Source organism: Lonchura striata, chromosome 2 (assembly GCF_046129695.1).
Source record: "Lonchura striata isolate bLonStr1 chromosome 2, bLonStr1.mat, whole genome shotgun sequence".
Taxonomy (NCBI): domain Eukaryota; kingdom Metazoa; phylum Chordata; class Aves; order Passeriformes; family Estrildidae; genus Lonchura; species Lonchura striata.
This window is the reverse complement of record NC_134604.1, coordinates 109,895,937-109,914,756: the sequence shown is the minus strand read 5'-3', so window position 1 is coordinate 109,914,756 and position 18,820 is coordinate 109,895,937. Positions and strand designations below refer to the sequence as shown.

At 38.3% G+C, this 18,820-nt stretch overlaps 1 protein-coding gene across 11 annotated transcripts in view; it reads left to right on the top strand.

Annotated features, from left to right (window-relative positions):
• CASK (calcium/calmodulin dependent serine protein kinase) overlaps nucleotides 1-15,012 on the top strand; it is a 185,411-nt gene extending 170,399 nt beyond the window's left edge. For 7 of the 11 annotated variants that reach the window (XM_077781673.1, XM_031507871.2, XM_077781672.1 and 4 more), the window contains 5 exons: nucleotides 1,965-2,045; nucleotides 2,139-2,219; nucleotides 3,627-3,829; nucleotides 5,607-5,690; nucleotides 11,343-15,012. In XM_077781673.1, coding sequence (XP_077637799.1) covers nucleotides 1,965-2,045; nucleotides 2,139-2,219; nucleotides 3,627-3,829; nucleotides 5,607-5,690; nucleotides 11,343-11,519 — 626 coding nt within the window. In that variant the 3' untranslated portion in view covers nucleotides 11,520-15,012. The remainder of the gene's footprint in view (nucleotides 1-1,964; nucleotides 2,046-2,138; nucleotides 2,220-3,626; nucleotides 3,830-5,606; nucleotides 5,691-11,342) is intronic. The other 4 variants (XM_077781677.1, XM_077781674.1, XM_031507858.2 and 1 more) reach the window with 1 other exon arrangement.
• The last annotated feature ends 3,808 nt before the right edge of the window (nucleotides 15,013-18,820 follow it).

The following is an 18,820-nucleotide window of genomic DNA, read 5'->3' as shown; positions in this document are numbered from 1 at the left end:
GTAGAAAATTGCCAAGCTTTTATAAAATATGTTTATCATTTCTTAATGTAATTTATTTGCCTTGTGTTTAGACTATTGCATGGTAAAGTTTATTTTGTGCATATACTTTTTATTTTACTAATATATTACAAGCCATATCTCAATGACCCCTGTACATTTTTCATGCTGTCTTACTCCCAATGGCCTCTGTGCATGTAAGTAACCTGTCAAGTGACAATGCCTCTTTATTTGCTTCTTACTGTTTCCTTTCAAGAACTCCTTTTCTTTTATCAGCTAGTAACACAGAAGCATTAAAGTTCAGCCTTTAAGTGTGTCCTGTATTCTTCCTATCTTTGTATATTAAGAAATTAATCATTTTTATTTCACATTTGGGAACCCCACAATCATTAGTTAAATCCATGTAGACTGAGACACATCTTCTCCATGCTTCTACTTTGTGATGAAGTAATATGTGTCTTTTCTAGTGTTTATTCCTGTTGTTTGTATCTAACATAATGTGGTTTTGTTCAAGAAGAAAATAAGGGATTGATTTCTTTTTTAATTATAATTTTTCAATGGAAAAAGACTCTTACAGGCTTAGGTCGTTAGCATGGTAAAGCTGTTTAGTGTGTTGTAGATCTTTACTATGAAATGTATTATTTATTTGTTTAAATACTGTGAAGTTGCAAAAAGGACAAGAGTAAGAATTCCATTGTGGAATGGAAGAAAAATATGACTAAATTCTTGCTTGTAGTATTTGGGGAAAGGTTGAAAGAGATTCTTCTTTAGGATGAAATTCAAAATGCTTCAAATGGACTAGGAAGTTTTTATACCTGTATCTTTTCAATGACATAAAGAATTGGGTATGTCAATTGGCTGATCTGTAGTTTCACCAAATTGAAGCCATTGGACTTTCTCAGGTAAAAAGACTACCATCAAATTGAAAAACTGAGAGATATCCACACTCATCCTAAAAGATGGATTGGATACAGCTGAGGTGGATACACCACTTAGGACTTGGAAACACTCAGAGAGAATTCCACAGTTTGGATGGAATCTCTCCAGCCTCCTTTTCATAGCGTGCAAAAATACAGAACTGAAAACTCTTGTTCGTTGTTCTGCTCCACCATTGCTGGTTGCTGCAATCTTTACAAATATAAATAACTGCCTCCTGGCTGCTTCTGTCATTAGAATTCAGCAGGAGTTACCAGAGATGATGTGTTGCTGGGCACAGGAGGGATAAGCTGTTATTAATGAACAAAACTTGATTTGTCAATCACTATATTCTCTGACAATTGACAACAGATTGATGGGCATGATGGAATTCATCCAATTTCAACTGCAGTTGAAATTATATCTGAAATAATACTTTTACAATTTTTCCCTAAATATGGTGGGGGTTCTTTTCTGTAATGCCATCACTTTTCATTAGAATTCTTCATCCTGTCATAAGTTTTAAAAGCATGTCAGTTTAATTAGCACGTGTGTTTAAAGAGAACTCTAATTACAAGTAAATGGTGTGGTTTGAAAGAATAAATACCACAAAGTATTAACACTGTGCATTTCTCACAGATCTTGTTAAAACATTATTATGAAAGTATCCCTATATTCAGTGTAAATAGATGTTCTCATATTGTATTCATGTCGGTCACTGTCCACAAATTTTTCTTTAGTATTGCTATTTCTTAGGAATGCAAATGTTAATGGCATGCTGTTCTAGCTGATTTTTGTGGTCTGCTGAGCACTGCATGAAAGGACATGCAAACTTTGCTGAGCATCTCGGGAGCTTTGTTACTGCTCTTAACAGTTTTTAAATGAACACTCTTGTTAAAATTGCATAAGGAATGAATGGTTTTATTTTCCATAATATGTTACTTTGTATTATAAATCTAAATCTTGATAAAATTCTAATTTGTAGCAGAATTAGTTGTCACCCTTCATATGCCTTTTTTTCTTATCCTCTGGGGCTTTCTTTTGTGTTTTAGTGTTTGATCAATTAGATCTCGTCACATATGAAGAAGTAGTAAAGCTGCCAGCATTCAAAAGGAAAACACTAGTCCTACTAGGTAATTTTCAGTAATTTTTCTGAACATAGCATCATAGCTTTGAAGCCTTTCTGGTGGAATATTTCTAAATGATTTTTTTGTGTTGTGGCTCAGGTGCCCATGGTGTCGGAAGAAGACACATAAAAAACACACTCATCACAAAACACCCGGACAGATTTGCTTACCCCATTCCTCGTAAGTAGCAGGGTTCAATGTGCTGCACAATTGTTTGTGTCCTCCTTGACAGCTCCCCCCTTGTTCTACTGCCAGTGTTCAGCTCAGCTGAGACAAATCCTGCCTTGAAGGTGGGAGCTGTGTAGGGCTGGGTGTGGTTCTTTTGCTTTGTCAACGGGCAGGGTGGAAAGTAACACCACTTTGCATCAAATACTCCTTATTTTTCACAAAACTTCTTGTTAGACATACTTCTCTCTACCCCAAATGTTTGTTAATTTAAAATGAATGTTCATTTTTAACTGTGTATAATTCTCATGAGAAGAAATATGAGCCTGTAGTGTTTTAATTACTTTACACATCCAAGTCTTAAGGGCTGGTATTGCACTAAAATAGTTTCAAGGTTCCAGAGATGGCACTAAGTAAAAGAAAACACAATCAATTTCACTGCTTACCCCAGTGGGTTGTTATGAAGAGCACAGAGGTGTTTTCCCTTCATGACAATCAATACCCTGCAGGAACTGCAGATCCCATTCCATGGTCTCTTGGAGATGCATCATTTTTCTTCAAGCTAAGCACACCAAAACAAGAGCATCCAGCACCTACCTGTCCACTTTATTTCAGACTGACCTCAGAAACGCCATACATGGTTCACAAGTGACACTCATTTAATTTTCTTCACAGAAACTAGTGGTTTTATTTGCAGATGCTTTTAAAATGGACTCATCTATACCATGGTGAACATGCCTTAGGTTCCTGCTCTGTGGAAGCACTGAAATTGTTTCACTGATTCTGTAAGACTAAGAAGATGCATTTTCTGCATCCCTTTATAAAACCATGGTGTAATAGGTAACTTTTGAAATGGGCCTTAAATTGGGTGAGGAGTTTGAAAGAATGCTTTATGAAGAAATTACCTGCAGACTGAAAACCAGATCAAAAATATCAGGTCACACACAATGGCAGTTAATTCTAAAGATTAGTAGGCCGTACTTCTCTTACCACATAAGTCTGTAGAAGCAATATTCAAAAAGTATGTTATTTATTCCTAAGTAGCTTTTACCTCTCTTGACCACAGGTAATCAGAATTTTAAACTGCTTTTTAGACTTATCCTTTTCACAGTCATAAAAACCTCATAAAAACTTATATAAAAAAAAAAAAGGAAATGCTTTTAGGACAGAAGAGGATTTAGGAGAAATATGAGCATCTTAAGTTCAGTAGACCCTAGGGACTCTATTGCTGCTTTTCCCAGAACATATCCCTCAAACTCCTGCTTTTCCCAGTGCCTGTCATTCTAACTGCCTCATACTTCATTGCTCTATGTGTGATTTGACAGGTTCAGTTCAGTGAATAACTATTGATAAACAAACAGACAAAAGAAGCCATACATAACCTTAATATTGCTTCTGTACTAAAATATTCTGTATTTTCAGACACAACCAGACCTCCAAAGAAAGATGAAGAAAATGGCAAAAATTACTACTTTGTATCACATGACCAAATGATGCAGGATATATCAAACAATGAATATTTGGAATATGGCAGCCATGAGGATGCAATGTATGGGACAAAACTGGAAACAATACGAAAGATCCATGAGCAGGGACTAATTGCAATACTTGATGTAGAACCTCAGGTAACTAATTAGAAGTGTATAAAAATGGGACTTATCACAAATCCTTCAACTTTGTTTCATTTAAATGTTTTTTTTGATTGCACACTAGGTAAGTGCTGCTTAAAGTGATGTGAAACAAAAGTCCTTGGACCACCAGGATATAAATCTGTGGAATTCTAGTAATCATATGGTTAAAAGAACACAAAGGAGAAAGAAAAATCAGTCTCTCAAGAAACACTAATAGTTTATTTATTCATTGTAGAAACTCTGTGGAATATTCTGATACATTTCCTTTGAAACATCTGTGTAGTCATTACTTTCAATTCACAGGGATCTGTTTATATATTTTGTTAAGTGAATCAACATGAATATAGACTATTGTGATGTTTATATTATTCTAGCAGATGGAAGGAAATGGGAGGAAGGACAAAATTGTGACCAGTGTTATCTACTTAAATTTGATGACTTGTTTCTTCTTTGTGAATGGATTCAGGAAGTTCAAATTTTTCTAAGAATTTCACAACAGAAATGAGATACCTGACTAAATTATTTAATACAGTTAAGAGTATGATGGTGTGGTGATGTTCTTAAAAATAAAATCCCACATTTAACAGTGTTCAGGGAGAGCAGCATTTATAGTTAGTTCAAATGGAGCAGCTGTTAACAGCAAACTCTCCTGATGAACTTTTTCAATATGCATAATTCTAGAGCTGTACAATTCTCAGAAGAGATTTTAATCTTTGTTAGAATATATTTGGTAACAGCTGCCTTTGCCACATTTCCTCCAGCTCGTGTCCAGCGAGCCACTTTGCTAACCAGCTTCCTCATTCATCTGTCTCAGCTCACTGAGGCCAAGCTCTTTGTGGATTTATTCCTGGCTGTCTTAAACCACTTGCCTGTTCTCCCTTGAGCACTCTTATGGGTTTTCTTACATTTCAGTTACGGGGTTTTCTCTTTTTTGGAGCAGGTTGGCAGAGGTGATTCCTGTTGGTGACAGCAGAGATGAAAACCTTCCAGCTCCAGGAAAGGGTGGACTGTGGGGGGGTTTGTTTTATTGGTTTCTTCAAAAAGAAAAAGCTTTGGAGAAGAGAGGAAATGGAAAGAGCAAAACCAGAGTGACCTTTAGCAGCCTGACTTTACCTTGTCCATCTCTCTGAGTTCAGCTGAGGTGTTGAACCCACTGTCCTGCACTTCAGAGGAGCCCAGATCTGTGACAGTGTCACATATGGCAGCTCTGTGTCACTCAGTTCATTAAGGCAGCTCTTCAATGAGAACTCTTTTGCACAGATTTGGTTAAGGAGATTGGAGCTGTGTTTACTGCATTTAGTGCTATGCGCAATTTTTAAACACTTTAAACCTCTCACATCACATTTTCATGTTTTTTAAAAATATTTTATAATAATAAAATTTATAATCAATATTCTAAAACACAGTTGGCTCTTTTCCCTGTTTATGGCATAATTGCTTTTTTTTTTTTACATGGCATTTCATCATTCAGTTTAACTGTAAACAGAATTTCACACTCTTTGAGACTGTATGGGGAGAAGCACTCTGAAAATGCTAAAGCTTTTACTGTATCATAAACTCTCTTTAATTAAGGATAAATACATGTTTTGACCACCAAAAATACAAAATAATAGAAAAAGATAAGTGTCTGTATTACTAAGGTCTTGACTCCAATTCAGTTAATAACAAATCCAGCATTGGTAGGTCATGAATTTGTTTCTTGTGTGACTAAACTTACTTCACATTGATTGTTGGAGGTTTCCTCTAAAGCATCTGATTTTTTTCCCCCTAGGCATTGAAGGTCCTGAGAACTGCAGAGTTTGCTCCTTTTGTTGTTTTTATTGCTGCACCTACGATTACCCCAGGCATTAATGAGGTATGGCACGTTGCAATCTGATGTCCTGGCAGAGACAGAATTAAGGATGAGATTCAAATGTGCAAATCAGACTCTTCAATTGTTTCCTTGTCTGTAAATGAAGAGGCAGAAAAATAACTTGACAGCTTTATTAAGTTGATTGGCATACATTTATTGTTTACAATAAAACCAATAATTTAAAATATGGGCTTCAAGAGGAAGGATCCATGTGCTGTATGATAAAAGTGCATATTCTTATATTTCATTCCCTGCTCCAGCTCAGAGGTCATTCCCAAATCATTGGCACAAATTACTCAAGTGTGAGTTGCAATGCCAGCACTGATCCCACCTTCAGCTTTAGCATTTTCTCTGCACAGCAAATATGTATGAGAAATAGGCTTGTTCATTTTGACAACTGTCCTCTAAGCTGGAATCTTTGACCCAAGGGGTAATTGCTTGTGGAATGATGCTGAGTATTCATGGAGGTCCACATCATACATTTCCTACTTAGTTTGTATAGGGATCTGCTTTGCAGATTGCTGCTGATTTCAAGGATACCAAGCAATTATTGATTTAGCTGACACTAACACAAACTCCTTTTTCACAAACACTTAATTTGCTCAGTCTTCCTTAAACCATGATATTAAAGGATTTAATCTGTTGGATTTGATCATGAATCTGTTCCAAATATCTTAGATGTCTCCTTGATCATCAAAACACAAAGTCAGAAGCTGTGTCACTACATCAAGTTTCTATAGTAATGTACTTACAATATTATAAGCATGAAGCTATGGCATCACTGCATAGGCTTGCAGGAAAGGAAGGAGCAAGACAGCATATTTAAATGCAAATAACCTGAATGATTATTCAAATCAAAAGTGGAAAGTGAAGAATTTTGGTCTTAGGCTAGAATTTTACTGACAGCTGAGGCATTCTGCTAGTTCACTATGATGCTTTAGTGAGCTACTTTAGCTGTAAATTGGAGTTTTGTCAATTTTTAAGCATCAGTGCTAGAAAAAGCAGTGAAAGAGGGACAGGAGGGGGAAGATGGCTCTGTTCACTTCCACAGCATTTTGTCATTTCACTGTGTCTTATGGGCCCACATCCTAATGATACAACCCAAGAGTGTAAGAACCAGGATCCCTCAGCACAGCACAACTTGCCATGTTAGTGAAGTGGCACTTCATGTAACTGCTGGTGTGATGCTGTGAATCAGTACAATCTGGATAAAATACTATTTTGTCATCTACAGTGAATTTTCCTCTGTGTAAACAAAGAGCATTGCATCAGGTACCCCATAAAATTACACAAATGCTCAGGCTTGTTGCCTCCATACCTGCCTCAGCTCCCAAATAGTCTTTCCTTGGCCACACTCATCTGCCAGTGGTACTTAAATTTTTATCTTCCAGCTGTAGGATGTAATGCAGAGCTACTTGGGACAGTTCATGTGAGGCAGAAAATATTTCCCTCATACACTGGGAAGAGAACAGAAATGTGCCTTTTACAGTAGTGGTGGGGAAGTACTTCATGCCAAAGAATTAGCAGAAGTAAAATATTGAGTTTAAAACCCATTTTAAGCTCCTGTGCCAAAAATCTCTCTGCCTGCAGGGTTTCACCCAGGTACATGAATTCCTGAGCCAAGGCCACACTTACTAAACATGCTAATTTATTAATTAAAGGAAAGGGAGAGGCAGGCAGTGGTAATAGCATCAGCCCTTACCCACACACAGAATCCTGTTTTCCAAGGTTTTCTGGGCAGATAAGCAAAGTGTGTCTGTGTGTCACAGCCTGCAGGGCAGCAAACAAGGGTGAGGAGTGTGTGTTTCCTATTTCCCATTCATGCTTCCTTTTTGAAAGGTTCATTTGCATAATGAGTGTCCTTTTCTGTTGATCCTCTTGCCCTGCTTTGTTTTATTTGCACTTTTTGAGAACACTTCTGTAATGACTGTCCCTTTTTTCCCTTCCCATGTTTTCTTAAAATTCATCTTTGATTTTCTTTTCATTTTCCTGCATTCGTCCTAATTGTACATAGCTGCCAAAATGGTGCAGAAAACTGCCTGTAAGTACCAGCTAGGGGCTCACAAGGTAGTCCTGGTTATTGCAGTAGTTCTAGAATGTAGATATGCTTGTTCTCATTCAACACTACTTTTGCCATTGGAGTCAAAATTTAATATAATAATGACTTTTGATATCTGCACTAAAATTATCTGCTAGCAAAAAGAGAAGATTTTGAGTAAAAATTCTACTCTTACAGATGTATAGCTGAACTTTGTGGTAAAACCAGTGCAGAGGCCTGATCCTAACAGTGTCTCTTGAGACACTTTAGCCTGTCAAAGACCACACAAAATGTCTCAGTAATCAAGGTCCACACAGCAAGAATCAGGACACAAAATCTTTTCCTTTGCAGTGAATATAGCAATGCACCCTGAGCAGTCCTGCAAAGCACAAGACCAATGTAAATCATACAGGGAATCCCACACTGCACCCACTGTCTAATCACAGAGGAAGCTAAAATCTGATGGTTATTGTGCTAAAACAGAGGAGAGAGTGCATCAGAAAACCTTGGGGTAGTTCCTCTCTCCTCCAGCTGTTCTTGCCTCCTTTACCCAGCCAGCAGCAAAGAGATCACAGGTTCCATTTGTTTGATGTAAACTTTATTGAGCCAAATTCTTCAGACTTTGAGCTGTGCTTTTTCCCTTCCTACAGCCAAAGGAGAATTTTTCTTAGGAAGTGTGGAGCTCACCAGCTGTTTAAATTGTCAATTTATTCTGTTGAAGCAAAAGTGGCAAAGGCCTGATGGTGTTTACACATCGTCCACAACCTTAGAAGGGAATATTGGTAATTTTTTGGGGCTGGGCTTTGATTGCCACAAGTGGTAGCTGTTGTTGTATGTAGTTTCAGGCCAAAAAAGCCCAGCCCTCAGAGAGTGAAGATGCCACTGGTGGCTTTTATGTACGTGGGGTATTTCATGGACAAAGCCACATTTCACTCCTTTCAGCTGTGGTGGAAAAGGAGAGATTGGGAAAGTGAATTGAATTAGGAAGAAAAAGTCTGATCCAATAATGGTCACACTGCAACTAGACCCACATAAAATTCCTATTGCACAAGAGCTGAGGGAAGAAGGAAATGCAGATGTTGTGCTCCCAAATGTTAATTTCAGAAGTTGTGGCCATTTGTTTGTCTGCAGTTCACTGAATATTTTGATAAATATCTTTTTCTTGACACTATTGAGAGCACAACTGCTGAAGAATTTCCTTCTTGGAACATAAGCTGGGATGTTCAGTATGCAAAATTTAATGAAGACATTTTGGAGAAATTGAGAGGAACTTACTACAGCAAATACTTTGATTACAGCTAGCTTCAAAGATGAATTTTGGTATTTAAGTCTTGCAGACTCAGAGAAAACAGCCAAGTCTGACATGTACAAATAGATACTCTATCCCAAACACAGGTGAAAGTTAGTCCCAGAATGAAACACAAATCAAGAGCTTTGATCTCTTCCTTTTGCTGAGTTTAAGAAAGTTTGAACCTATTTGAAACTTATTGCAATGATCTATCCCAAACTTAGTACTGCCCATTAAAGTATATGAAGGAAGTAATGATTTACATTCCCAGCAGCCTGGGAAATTTAGATATTCCAAAATAAAGACCACTTTGGTCCCAGTAAAGTTGGATCTAGGAGAAGTTAAGTCAGAAAAATACTGAAATTTAATGAAATTTTGAAACACTTAGTTTTGTGGAACCTTTGTGTGTGCAAGGTAAACTTTACCAGCTCACTTTTTTTAAGATGAAATAGTTGTAAGATTTTCAGGTTTTCATTGTCAGTCATAGTAGGATTGGTGCTGTAGTGAGAAAGGTCCATATCTATAGGTAAAAGTAACATTGATGGGAAATCTGAATAATTATTCAAAATCTCCATAAGGGCTTAACAGTTCTAGGGCTTCTAGGGGCTTCTCAGGTCCTGATAGCCCTGTGTCATGAGATCAAAACTATTTTCAAGGTGCACTATGATTTGGACAAGACAGACTATAAATACAAAATTAATCTTAGCTAGATACAGTTGAAGAATTGCAATAGTCTGCATGAGAAGTTATTGACATTCCTTTGTAGGTTAATTTGAGCAGGAAAGGCTTGATGCTCAGCTGATAAAAATTGATGTCTCTTTTGGAATCTCTTGAGAAGCTGGAAATTCACCTAAGTAGGGTTTTGGCTTAAAGACACTGAGCCATATGAAATAATCTACAAAAATATTTAATACTAGTATTGATCCCCATTGTTCTCTTTTTTAATAGCATAAATTAAATTTGCACACACTGGAATTTTCTACAGAAGTTCCAGGAGTTGCTGGTGGTGCATAATGGCCCATGCAGGGAACATCCCTTGTTCAGAAATGCATATGAGGAGTATTTGCCTTACTTGGAAGGGAATTTGTAATAATTTTCCAGTGATGACAACCACACCACACAGCCCCCTCCCCATCTGAGGCTGCAGCTTCAGGAGAGAAGCAGAACTGTAACTCTGAACTTCAGAGAACTTCTCCTCCAGAAGTGGCTGGTTTCGTTGCTGCAGGGAAGGAGAACTGTCTCAGAGTAGGTTGTTTCCTTCAGGGGACCTGAAAGCTGTTGTTCCACAGCTATTTGTCACTGTAATTACAAATACTTGGGAAGGTGAAACAGAAAAAAAATAAAGGGGGAGGTCATCTTAACAGCTGGATAAAAATCTGTTTCCAGAAGAATTTTTAGTGACAAAGCTGTGGGCAATGTGTCTGTACTTCTGCAGCCTAAAACTCTTCTTAGAAAAGTGTATCCCAGCTGATTGATCAAGTAGAGTCAGCCTATGGATACTGCAGAGCAGCAGGAATCATTTTGTACCAGATCCACCTCAAACCTGTGGGACAGGAAAGACTTGATTGCTTTCCTTTGGGTTTTTCAAGGTTCCTGAAAAACAGCAAATGGGTTTGTTGGATTTTTTTAACTCATAAGGAAATTTGCAGGAGGAGAATTCAAACTTAAAATTGCTGCAGAGCCTTGGGAAGAAGCCTTTGTCATCCAGCTGCCTCGGGCAGGCAGACCTCACTAGCAAAGGTCTGATGTCCAGGCTGCCTGGTTCATCTCCAGGATCTCCCACGGAGAGGGGCTGGAAATGCCCTGCTCTGAGATAGAAGCCAGAGGAGTGATGTGCAGTGAGAACTTCCTTATCAGTAAATTGCCTTTAAAGGAAGCAGACCCAGAGGATTGGTGTGGAACAGAAAACATTACTAAAAGTGGGAACAGCTGATAACCTGACAGCGTCTCCCCCTCCTCCCATTTCTCATATTCTCACTGGGACATAGGCCCAATAGCTCTTACTTGTGTATCAGGTCTGATTTATTCACATGTGGTCTCCATTGCTGCTTTTCCAAGCTTCCATCCTCTACCTTGCTTTTTTAACTCTAGAGCTGTGTTTTGTCTCCAAGAACGTCAGTAACCAAGTGCTGTTTGAGTGTCAGCTTCCAGAGGGAAACTGTGCCCTTTCTCCTGTGTGATTCCCATAGCTGTAGGTGGCAGAGCTAAAGCACCTCGACTCCCTGAGGTCCTTTTACCCATCCCCTTCTCAGCTGAGAAGCTGTTGTGGAAGAGCACGAAACGATCCAACTTTTCTTTTCTCCCGTTTTCTCTCCCGGCCGCCGCACAGGATGAATCCCTTCAGCGCCTGCAGAAGGAGTCGGAAATCTTACAGAGAACATATGCACACTACTTTGACCTAACAATTATCAACAATGAGATTGATGAAACCATCAGGCACCTGGAGGAAGCCATCGAGCTCGTGTGTACAGCCTCCCAGTGGGTCCCGGTCTCCTGGGTCTACTAGACCGGGAATGGGAGAATTAAGGAGAAAAAAAAAAAAAAATCTGTCATTACTGGGAACCACCTCATACATGGAAAACCTCTTCGTTATTGACCTTGTGTCAACAGGTCTTGGCCCCTAGAGACTACCTAGATGTAGTGTGACCTAAAATATAATTATTGTCATGTCCGAATAGATAGGAGGAGGGGGAACAAAAGATGAAACACTAATTTAAAGAGACAGTATCTTTTTTTTAATCATTTCTCCTAAACTTTAATAAAATGTATCTTTAAATATATGTACTATTCAGTCTTTTGGAATGTTATATTTTTGGAAATCATAGCTTTTTATTTCGAGGGCCCCTAAAAACTGCACAAAATAGATGCTGCTTTCTATAATCTATTTTAATAGTAATAATAATATGATTCTGTTACCTTAACTTGGGGGTGGAACACTACATTCTTTTTAGAGTCTGATTTTATGGATTGGAATACTTTGCTTTCCTTTATTTATTTGAAATAATTAGTCTAGTGGTTACAAAACAAATTCATAAATTTTAAAGGCCTTTTTTTTTTTCACGCTTTTTTTTTTCCTCCTAGGATAGTATTTTTAAGTATTTTTGTGTAACATCCAGATAATGTGATACTGTCTCTTTGAAGAACTCTGTAAAAGTTTTAGAAATTTGAAATTGGGTCTTGACTCTTAATGCATGTGGACAGTCGCAAGCGTTCATGCCGTTGGTGTATCTGTGTTGATAAAACCTGTAATCTACAGCAAAGTACATTCCGTTCATGGGAACACGTACCCAAGGGAATAAAGCAAAATATTATTCTGACTAAGTTGTAAACCTATGCACATCCCTTGCATTTTGGGCAACTTTCTAAAAAAAAGAAAAAAAAAGAAAAACTGATTTTTATTAATAATAATCATGTAGTGAAATGTGTTTGTAATTTTGTCTCAATTTAATTTGTTGTAAGGTGGGAGGGGGCAATTACTGGTTTCACCATTTCAGATCTGTGTTGTCTGAGAGTATTAACGTTTTAATTAAGTTGAAGCAAAGAAATGCTGATTTTTAATATGTATGTAATTGTTTAAAGATGCACACATTTTAAAAGAAAATACTGTGCAATGAAGAAACCAGTTTAGACATTGCGATAAACTGACTATTCCAAAAGACTCATCTACAACAGCCCTGTAAATTACTTTAAAAATGGTAATTGACTCTACAGTCTGACCAATTTTTTTTTTATTTTAAATATACTTCCTTTTATGTGTTCAACAATTAAATGCTTTTGGGTGCTTCATTTCATCACAGGGAGTTTCAAGAGCAAATCAGTGACTTGTGCAGTAAGGAAAAGTGTCTTTAAGGGAAGCCTTTGTAGGGACACAGCCTGCAGTCTGTCCCAGGGGCTCTGCTCCTCCTGGATCAGCACAGGTTTCCTTCCACAAAGTTGGAATTAGGGCAGAGCCAACTAAGAAAGTGTAACCATGGATGGACCTGGCACTTCATTTTCCTTCTTCATGCTCTCACTGGCTCACATGATTTGCATTTTCTCTGAAAGTGGGTAAAGGTAGCAGACATTGCCACCCCTTTCTAGGTGTCAGAAGCACACTGTTCTTTAAAATGACCTCTCCTCAAAGTTTGGTTGGCTGTGCTGTTGTACAGTATGAATTTTAGTGTTTATATCAAAATGATACAGCGATACAGACTTTCCTCAAAGTGGAACTTGCAGCTGGAGTTGGTCTGTGGGCTGTTCCAGCTGTGTGGGACCATTGCACGTGCAATCAGAAAAGGGTTCACAAGGTTGAATCTTTCTCACAGGGGAAATCCTGTTGCTAATTTTGTCCTGCCTACTCCTTCTGCAGGTTGGGTGGTCAAACATGTTTACAATTCTTGTAAAATCCACAGCTGAAATCTCAGTCCGGCTGTGCCTCCTCCCACCCAGGCAGGGCAGGCAGAGGTGTTTTATTTCCTGCAGCATTCACAGCCCAGCTTGCAGCCCACAGAAGGGAAATTCATCCATCACTTTACCCCTTAGTGCCACAGCTGGAGTCCCAGTTCTGTGGCTGCATCCCAAAACAAGAGCTGTACCCGGGTCCCTTGAGTTTGTAGTTTTGTGGGAAGTAATGGATGAGAGAGTCGGCGTGGAGGGAAGCGAGGGAGCTGCCAGAAGAGTTGTAGGTGCTCATCACTTCTGGGTTTAGCCCCACAAGAAGGGGTTGGTGCAAACTGTGAACTACTCAGTGAGTAAGAGGTAATTTTTCAAGTGGTTGTGTTGTGTAGTGCTGGGTGAACCATAGCTGGTGTCCTGTAGGCAGTTGTTGCAGTGGTGAGTCCACCCTGGCTGAGCTCGTGGAAGTGACAGGTTCATTCCCTCTCAGAACTACCTCTTTTCCCAGCAAAGCACAAAGATGGGAAGACCTACTGAAAATCAAGCAGTGGAGTGTTTCTGATGTTAGAAATACAAACTTCTCTGGTGAGAATTGGTGTCTGATTTCAGTGACACATTTTTCATCTCAAATGTTTATGGCATTAAACAGGTAAAGTAATTTTGATAATTTGAGTATCGTCTACCATAAATGTTTTAATTACACTTTTGACTCTGTTAATGTGAATTTCTTGGAGTTCTGTGTACCCAGCTCATAAGGAAGGAAATCTCACAAGGCCCCATGAGGGTGCTTCTGCCTTATGTAGATGACAATAAGTAGTGATTTCGTGTAACTAATACCTTTTCTTCTCTTAAGTGGAGCTACCATTCAGTTAATGCTACACAGTAGAAAGATTGACCTGGAGAGCTTTGTTTCTTTTATTCTCACTGTATAAGCTTTTATCAAGAGACAAAAATTGTAAAGCACACAGTTACCATCCTGTCTTGCCTCCTCTTTACCACAGTCTGTTTTCCTTGTAGGAACCTTCAGTAGCAAAAGATTAAATTGGAAACCCTGCCTAGGCTTTATGTTCAGCAGATCCACAGCACACAGTGAGCTCCATGAGCAGATTTCAGCACAGTCCCAGGCAGAGCAAGCCCAGGACTCCTCAGTCTGTCCAATCCTCCCACCCTGCTCAGACCCTTCTGAAGCATCTCTGTTGTTTGTGTGGTACATAGAGGGCACAAGGCTGCAGAAATTGAGCTGGAAGCCTCACCTGCATAAGGAAGGCTCGTGCAGGTGTAAAGCTGGTGTTACAGTTTGTTGGCTTTTTGTCTCCAAGTGGAGAAGGGTCCTTCTGGTACTGTAAATATCACTGCATAATTTGGAGCGCCACATGGACTTCTCTAAATTTATGCTGAATGTGACCTCAGAAGCAGCCCTGGGATTGGGAAGAAACAAATGTTTCTTTTGCCCCTTTTATACTTTATTTTTGTACAGGGGCTCATAGATTTGTAAAGAAAACTTGATCTTATCGGTATGCTGCCTCTCAGTCTGACTGATACCTGTGATTTCAAGGTGTTAAGTTGGTCCAATAAATGTTCATTAACCTCTGCTTCCATTTACCTAATAAAAGTACACTAGGTTACTCAGTGTGTCAGAGTGGTAAGATTATTGCATGGGAAAGGTAGCCTAGTTTAGATTCCTGGCCACTGCCAGATAGACATGCTTAAAAATCACTAAACCCAAATTCTTCCATGTGTTTTAGCAGTGGATTTATTTTTATATGGTTTGGTTAAGAACAATGTTGTACCACTCATATCTAAAAGAAAACACCACTACCTGCCTCAGAAACTTGATGAAGGTTACTCAGTTGACTTTGAAAACACAACAAAGGTGTTGCAACCTGAGCAACATTGGGCTGGTGTGTATACTCCAAAAACTGGGTACTAGAGCCACTAGGAGAAGTTAAAGCACAGACTAACCAGTATTTGTTCAATTTTCTATAAGGAAATTATTTCAGAGTGCTGTTACTTAAAGAAATACTTGGAAATGCTGCCAGAGCTTGCAGGGGTGCTTTGCAAATCTGCATTGAAATCCTAGATGCAAACAGTTCTGGCCCCATTCTCTTCCACTGCAGATAGTATTCAACAATTTTAGTGAAGGCTGTTAGAACTCAATAGCAGGCTTTAAAATACTTGGTAGAAAAGGATTTTTGAAATCTACAGAAATATATATATATATATATATTTCCTGACTATTATAGTAAAGAGTTATCTTTTTATAAGTTAAATTGACTGAGGATGAGCTAAAGCAGGCACCATAAAAAAATCTGCTTTTTTTACGTGAAGCATATTCATTTCCTTCATAAACCTGTCTCTCAGACTAATTTATTCTCTACCTTTAATGAGCTCAGAGATAGTCATAACTCCTGACAAGGAAACTGCTGCACATTATGTCAAATAGTCACATATAAATCAAAATATCTGCACAACAGGAAGCACATCATTGACCAACAGAACAGAAATAAATTCTGAATAATTGTGCCTCATGTGTACACCATGGGGATGAGTGCACAAGCTTAGGATAGAGGAGACTATTTTTACTGATACTACACAACAAAAAGCCACATCCCACATTTAAATGTTTGCAGCGTTTTGGGAGTTTTTTGCTTGCTGATACAGTAAGTGCACCAATAGTAATTTTTACTTTCTTCCCCTTAAGTGATTTTTAACAGTCTCCTGCCCTAATCCTGTGAAAGCTGGACTGAAGCAAGCACAAAAAACTTCTTGACTCCTTACAGTTTAGCCTCAGAGTTAAGCCTCTTTCTCAGACCTGTACATGAATAAATAATTCTTACCTCAGAAATACATTTCTCAGTTAAGATGTTGGGCAGAAAGTTGATGGTTTCTCATGTAATCTTAAACTTTCTAAGCAAAAATAGTAGGAGGGGAAGTGTTTGTGTGTTTCCATGCATCCTGCTGAATCTCTTAGCACCTGCCCATGAGACAATCAAGAGCATTAAATCTGGCCATATCTCTGTGTTCCTATTAAAATGTACCTTGAACCTACACTGCTGTTGTGGAAGATAACTGAAGTAGTAGCTGTATGCTTGAAAGAATTCGTGTTGATTAAAACTTGATTTTAAGGTGCATTTTCCTATCAGTCAGAAAACATGGTTTATCCCTCAGTATTAATTGGTATCCTTCATTTAAAAGGTCTCTGAAGGTTTATGTTCATCTCAAGCAAAGGAAGCCCTCTGTGATCCATGGCACACACTGCAATGGTCTGGAATTCCAGTTTCCAGCAAGGAAAAGATGTTCCTGCTCTCTGAGGCAAAGCTCTGAAAGGGCTGAAACCCAAATGCAGCAAGATCCTACAATGACGTCTCACTGCCAGCCTTGATAACTTAACCCAGGGCTGGTTTAGCACATGGACTGGGAAAAATGATGTGGTGAGACTCTGGCTGAGCTGCCACAGGTACAGATGGACACCAGGAAAGAAACAGAGCAGGCAAAAGAAGGCAGGAAAGAAAGGAGGACACAAAGAGCACCAAGCTGAGATGATGCCACTGAAAACCAAAGTGGAATTTACTGAAAAGGAAGGGGACAAACATCAAGGATTCTGAAACTTTTATCTACTATCCAAATACAATTTCCTCCATGTATGCCAAACCTCCTCCTGAAAACAAGAGTCATCCAGCGTGGTTTTCAGAAAGTGCTTGGGTTCAATGGATGGTGCAGGCTGCAGACACAAGGAAACGTGGAATGGTGTTTTTCCTCCTCTGAGCAGAGGACATGATGGGGCACCAGGAGAAAAGGGCAACTTGGGTTTGCTCTTCTGTAGGACGTGAAGAGGCAAAAAGCTCTGGTGGTCTCTGCAGCTGGTCCCTCAGTGATGTGAGGGCTGGTCCCAGACCCCCAGGGTCACATCCAGGGATGCCTTCATGCAGTAATCACTTGGAATTGAATAGCAACAGGAATTTAAACCATACAAAAAGTTGGTTTGATTTTGTGGTTGTTTTTGGATAGTGTTTTTTTTTTGTTCATTTGTTTGGGTTTTTTTGAGAAGCAAAATATGATAATATTACTGTCCTCTTTCAAAAAGCCACAAGCCAGCTAATGGAAACCTGAGCTTCTTTCTCAATAATGAGTGTCATTCATTATTTTAATTCCATATCAATTGTACAGTTTTCTTATAGTAGAAGTTTCACTGACAGTGTTAGCTACACTTCATGGAATTCTTCACAGTCACACAGTTTCTTTCAAAGGTCTTACTCTATAACCACTAATGCATTAGAGAAGTCATGGTTGCAATTTATTTTAAGTAATTTCACATAACAAATTTTGAAGTTATTGCAATGGATTTAAATAACTTTATATGTAAACAGAATGAAAAATGGATGGGTCTGTCAGTTTTCTATTCACATCAGGAACTTAATCTCCACTAGCCTTTAACAGTAGCAGGAAATTGCCTTAAGGAAAAGAAAAAAACTTAGATTAAAAAAAAGCATGCATATGGAAATAAATTATGCAGAAAGTTGAACTAATTGAATATTAAATTCTCTCTTTTGATTTCATTATAAAGCCTTTTTTCAGGCTTTTTAAAGGAAAAAATCTATTTTTATTTAGATCAATTATTTTTAATTATTTGACTGCAGATAACCAAGCCTGTCATCAACTAGCTAATCTTGCCTTATTTTTCCTTTTTTGGATTTTCTTCAAATATTTGGTTTACCAGACTTAGTTTTTAATTCATGCGTTAGGTCATTCTGAACAATAGAAGAGTATTTTGAGACCCATAGCAGAAGGCGAGAGTTCATATGTAACAGAGTCGATTTCCCAGAGAATTTGTGCAAGCTCTGTCCCTGGATGTTTTAAAAGACTCAAGTGGATAAAATCCTGAGCAACACAGCCTAATGTCAGAGCTGACCCAACTTTAAACCTGAGCTCTCCAAAGATCTCTTCCTACTGAATTAGCCTATTAAAAAAACCTGAAAAAAATCAAAACTATTACTCAGCTCAGCCATCTTTAGTTCATGTGAATCTTTGTGCCAACAAAACCACATAAATACGAAAAAAAAATCTTCAGTTGTGGCCAAAAAGCACTTCAGTATTATTCTACTAACAACTGTAGCAGAGAAAATCCAGTTACTGGAATGGTAGATTCCAGGTAATGGAATTTGTCTCCATATTTGTTTATATTTCATATATACAGGCAACTTTAATTGTTCATCTTTCAATTATGTCATTATACTACCACAAGTCAAATAGAGGCTTGTTCAGCAGGTATTCAAATTTCATCCCAAAATTTTAAAAAGTGTACAGCACTGTACTTCTTGTACCAAAATTAACTACAGTAAAAAATAAAAAATCCAAAACCAATCCACATAGTAAAGCTCAGCAGGAAAGGTCTACAAGAAGGGGGGGAAGAGGCAAAAAGTTTGCCTTTACAAA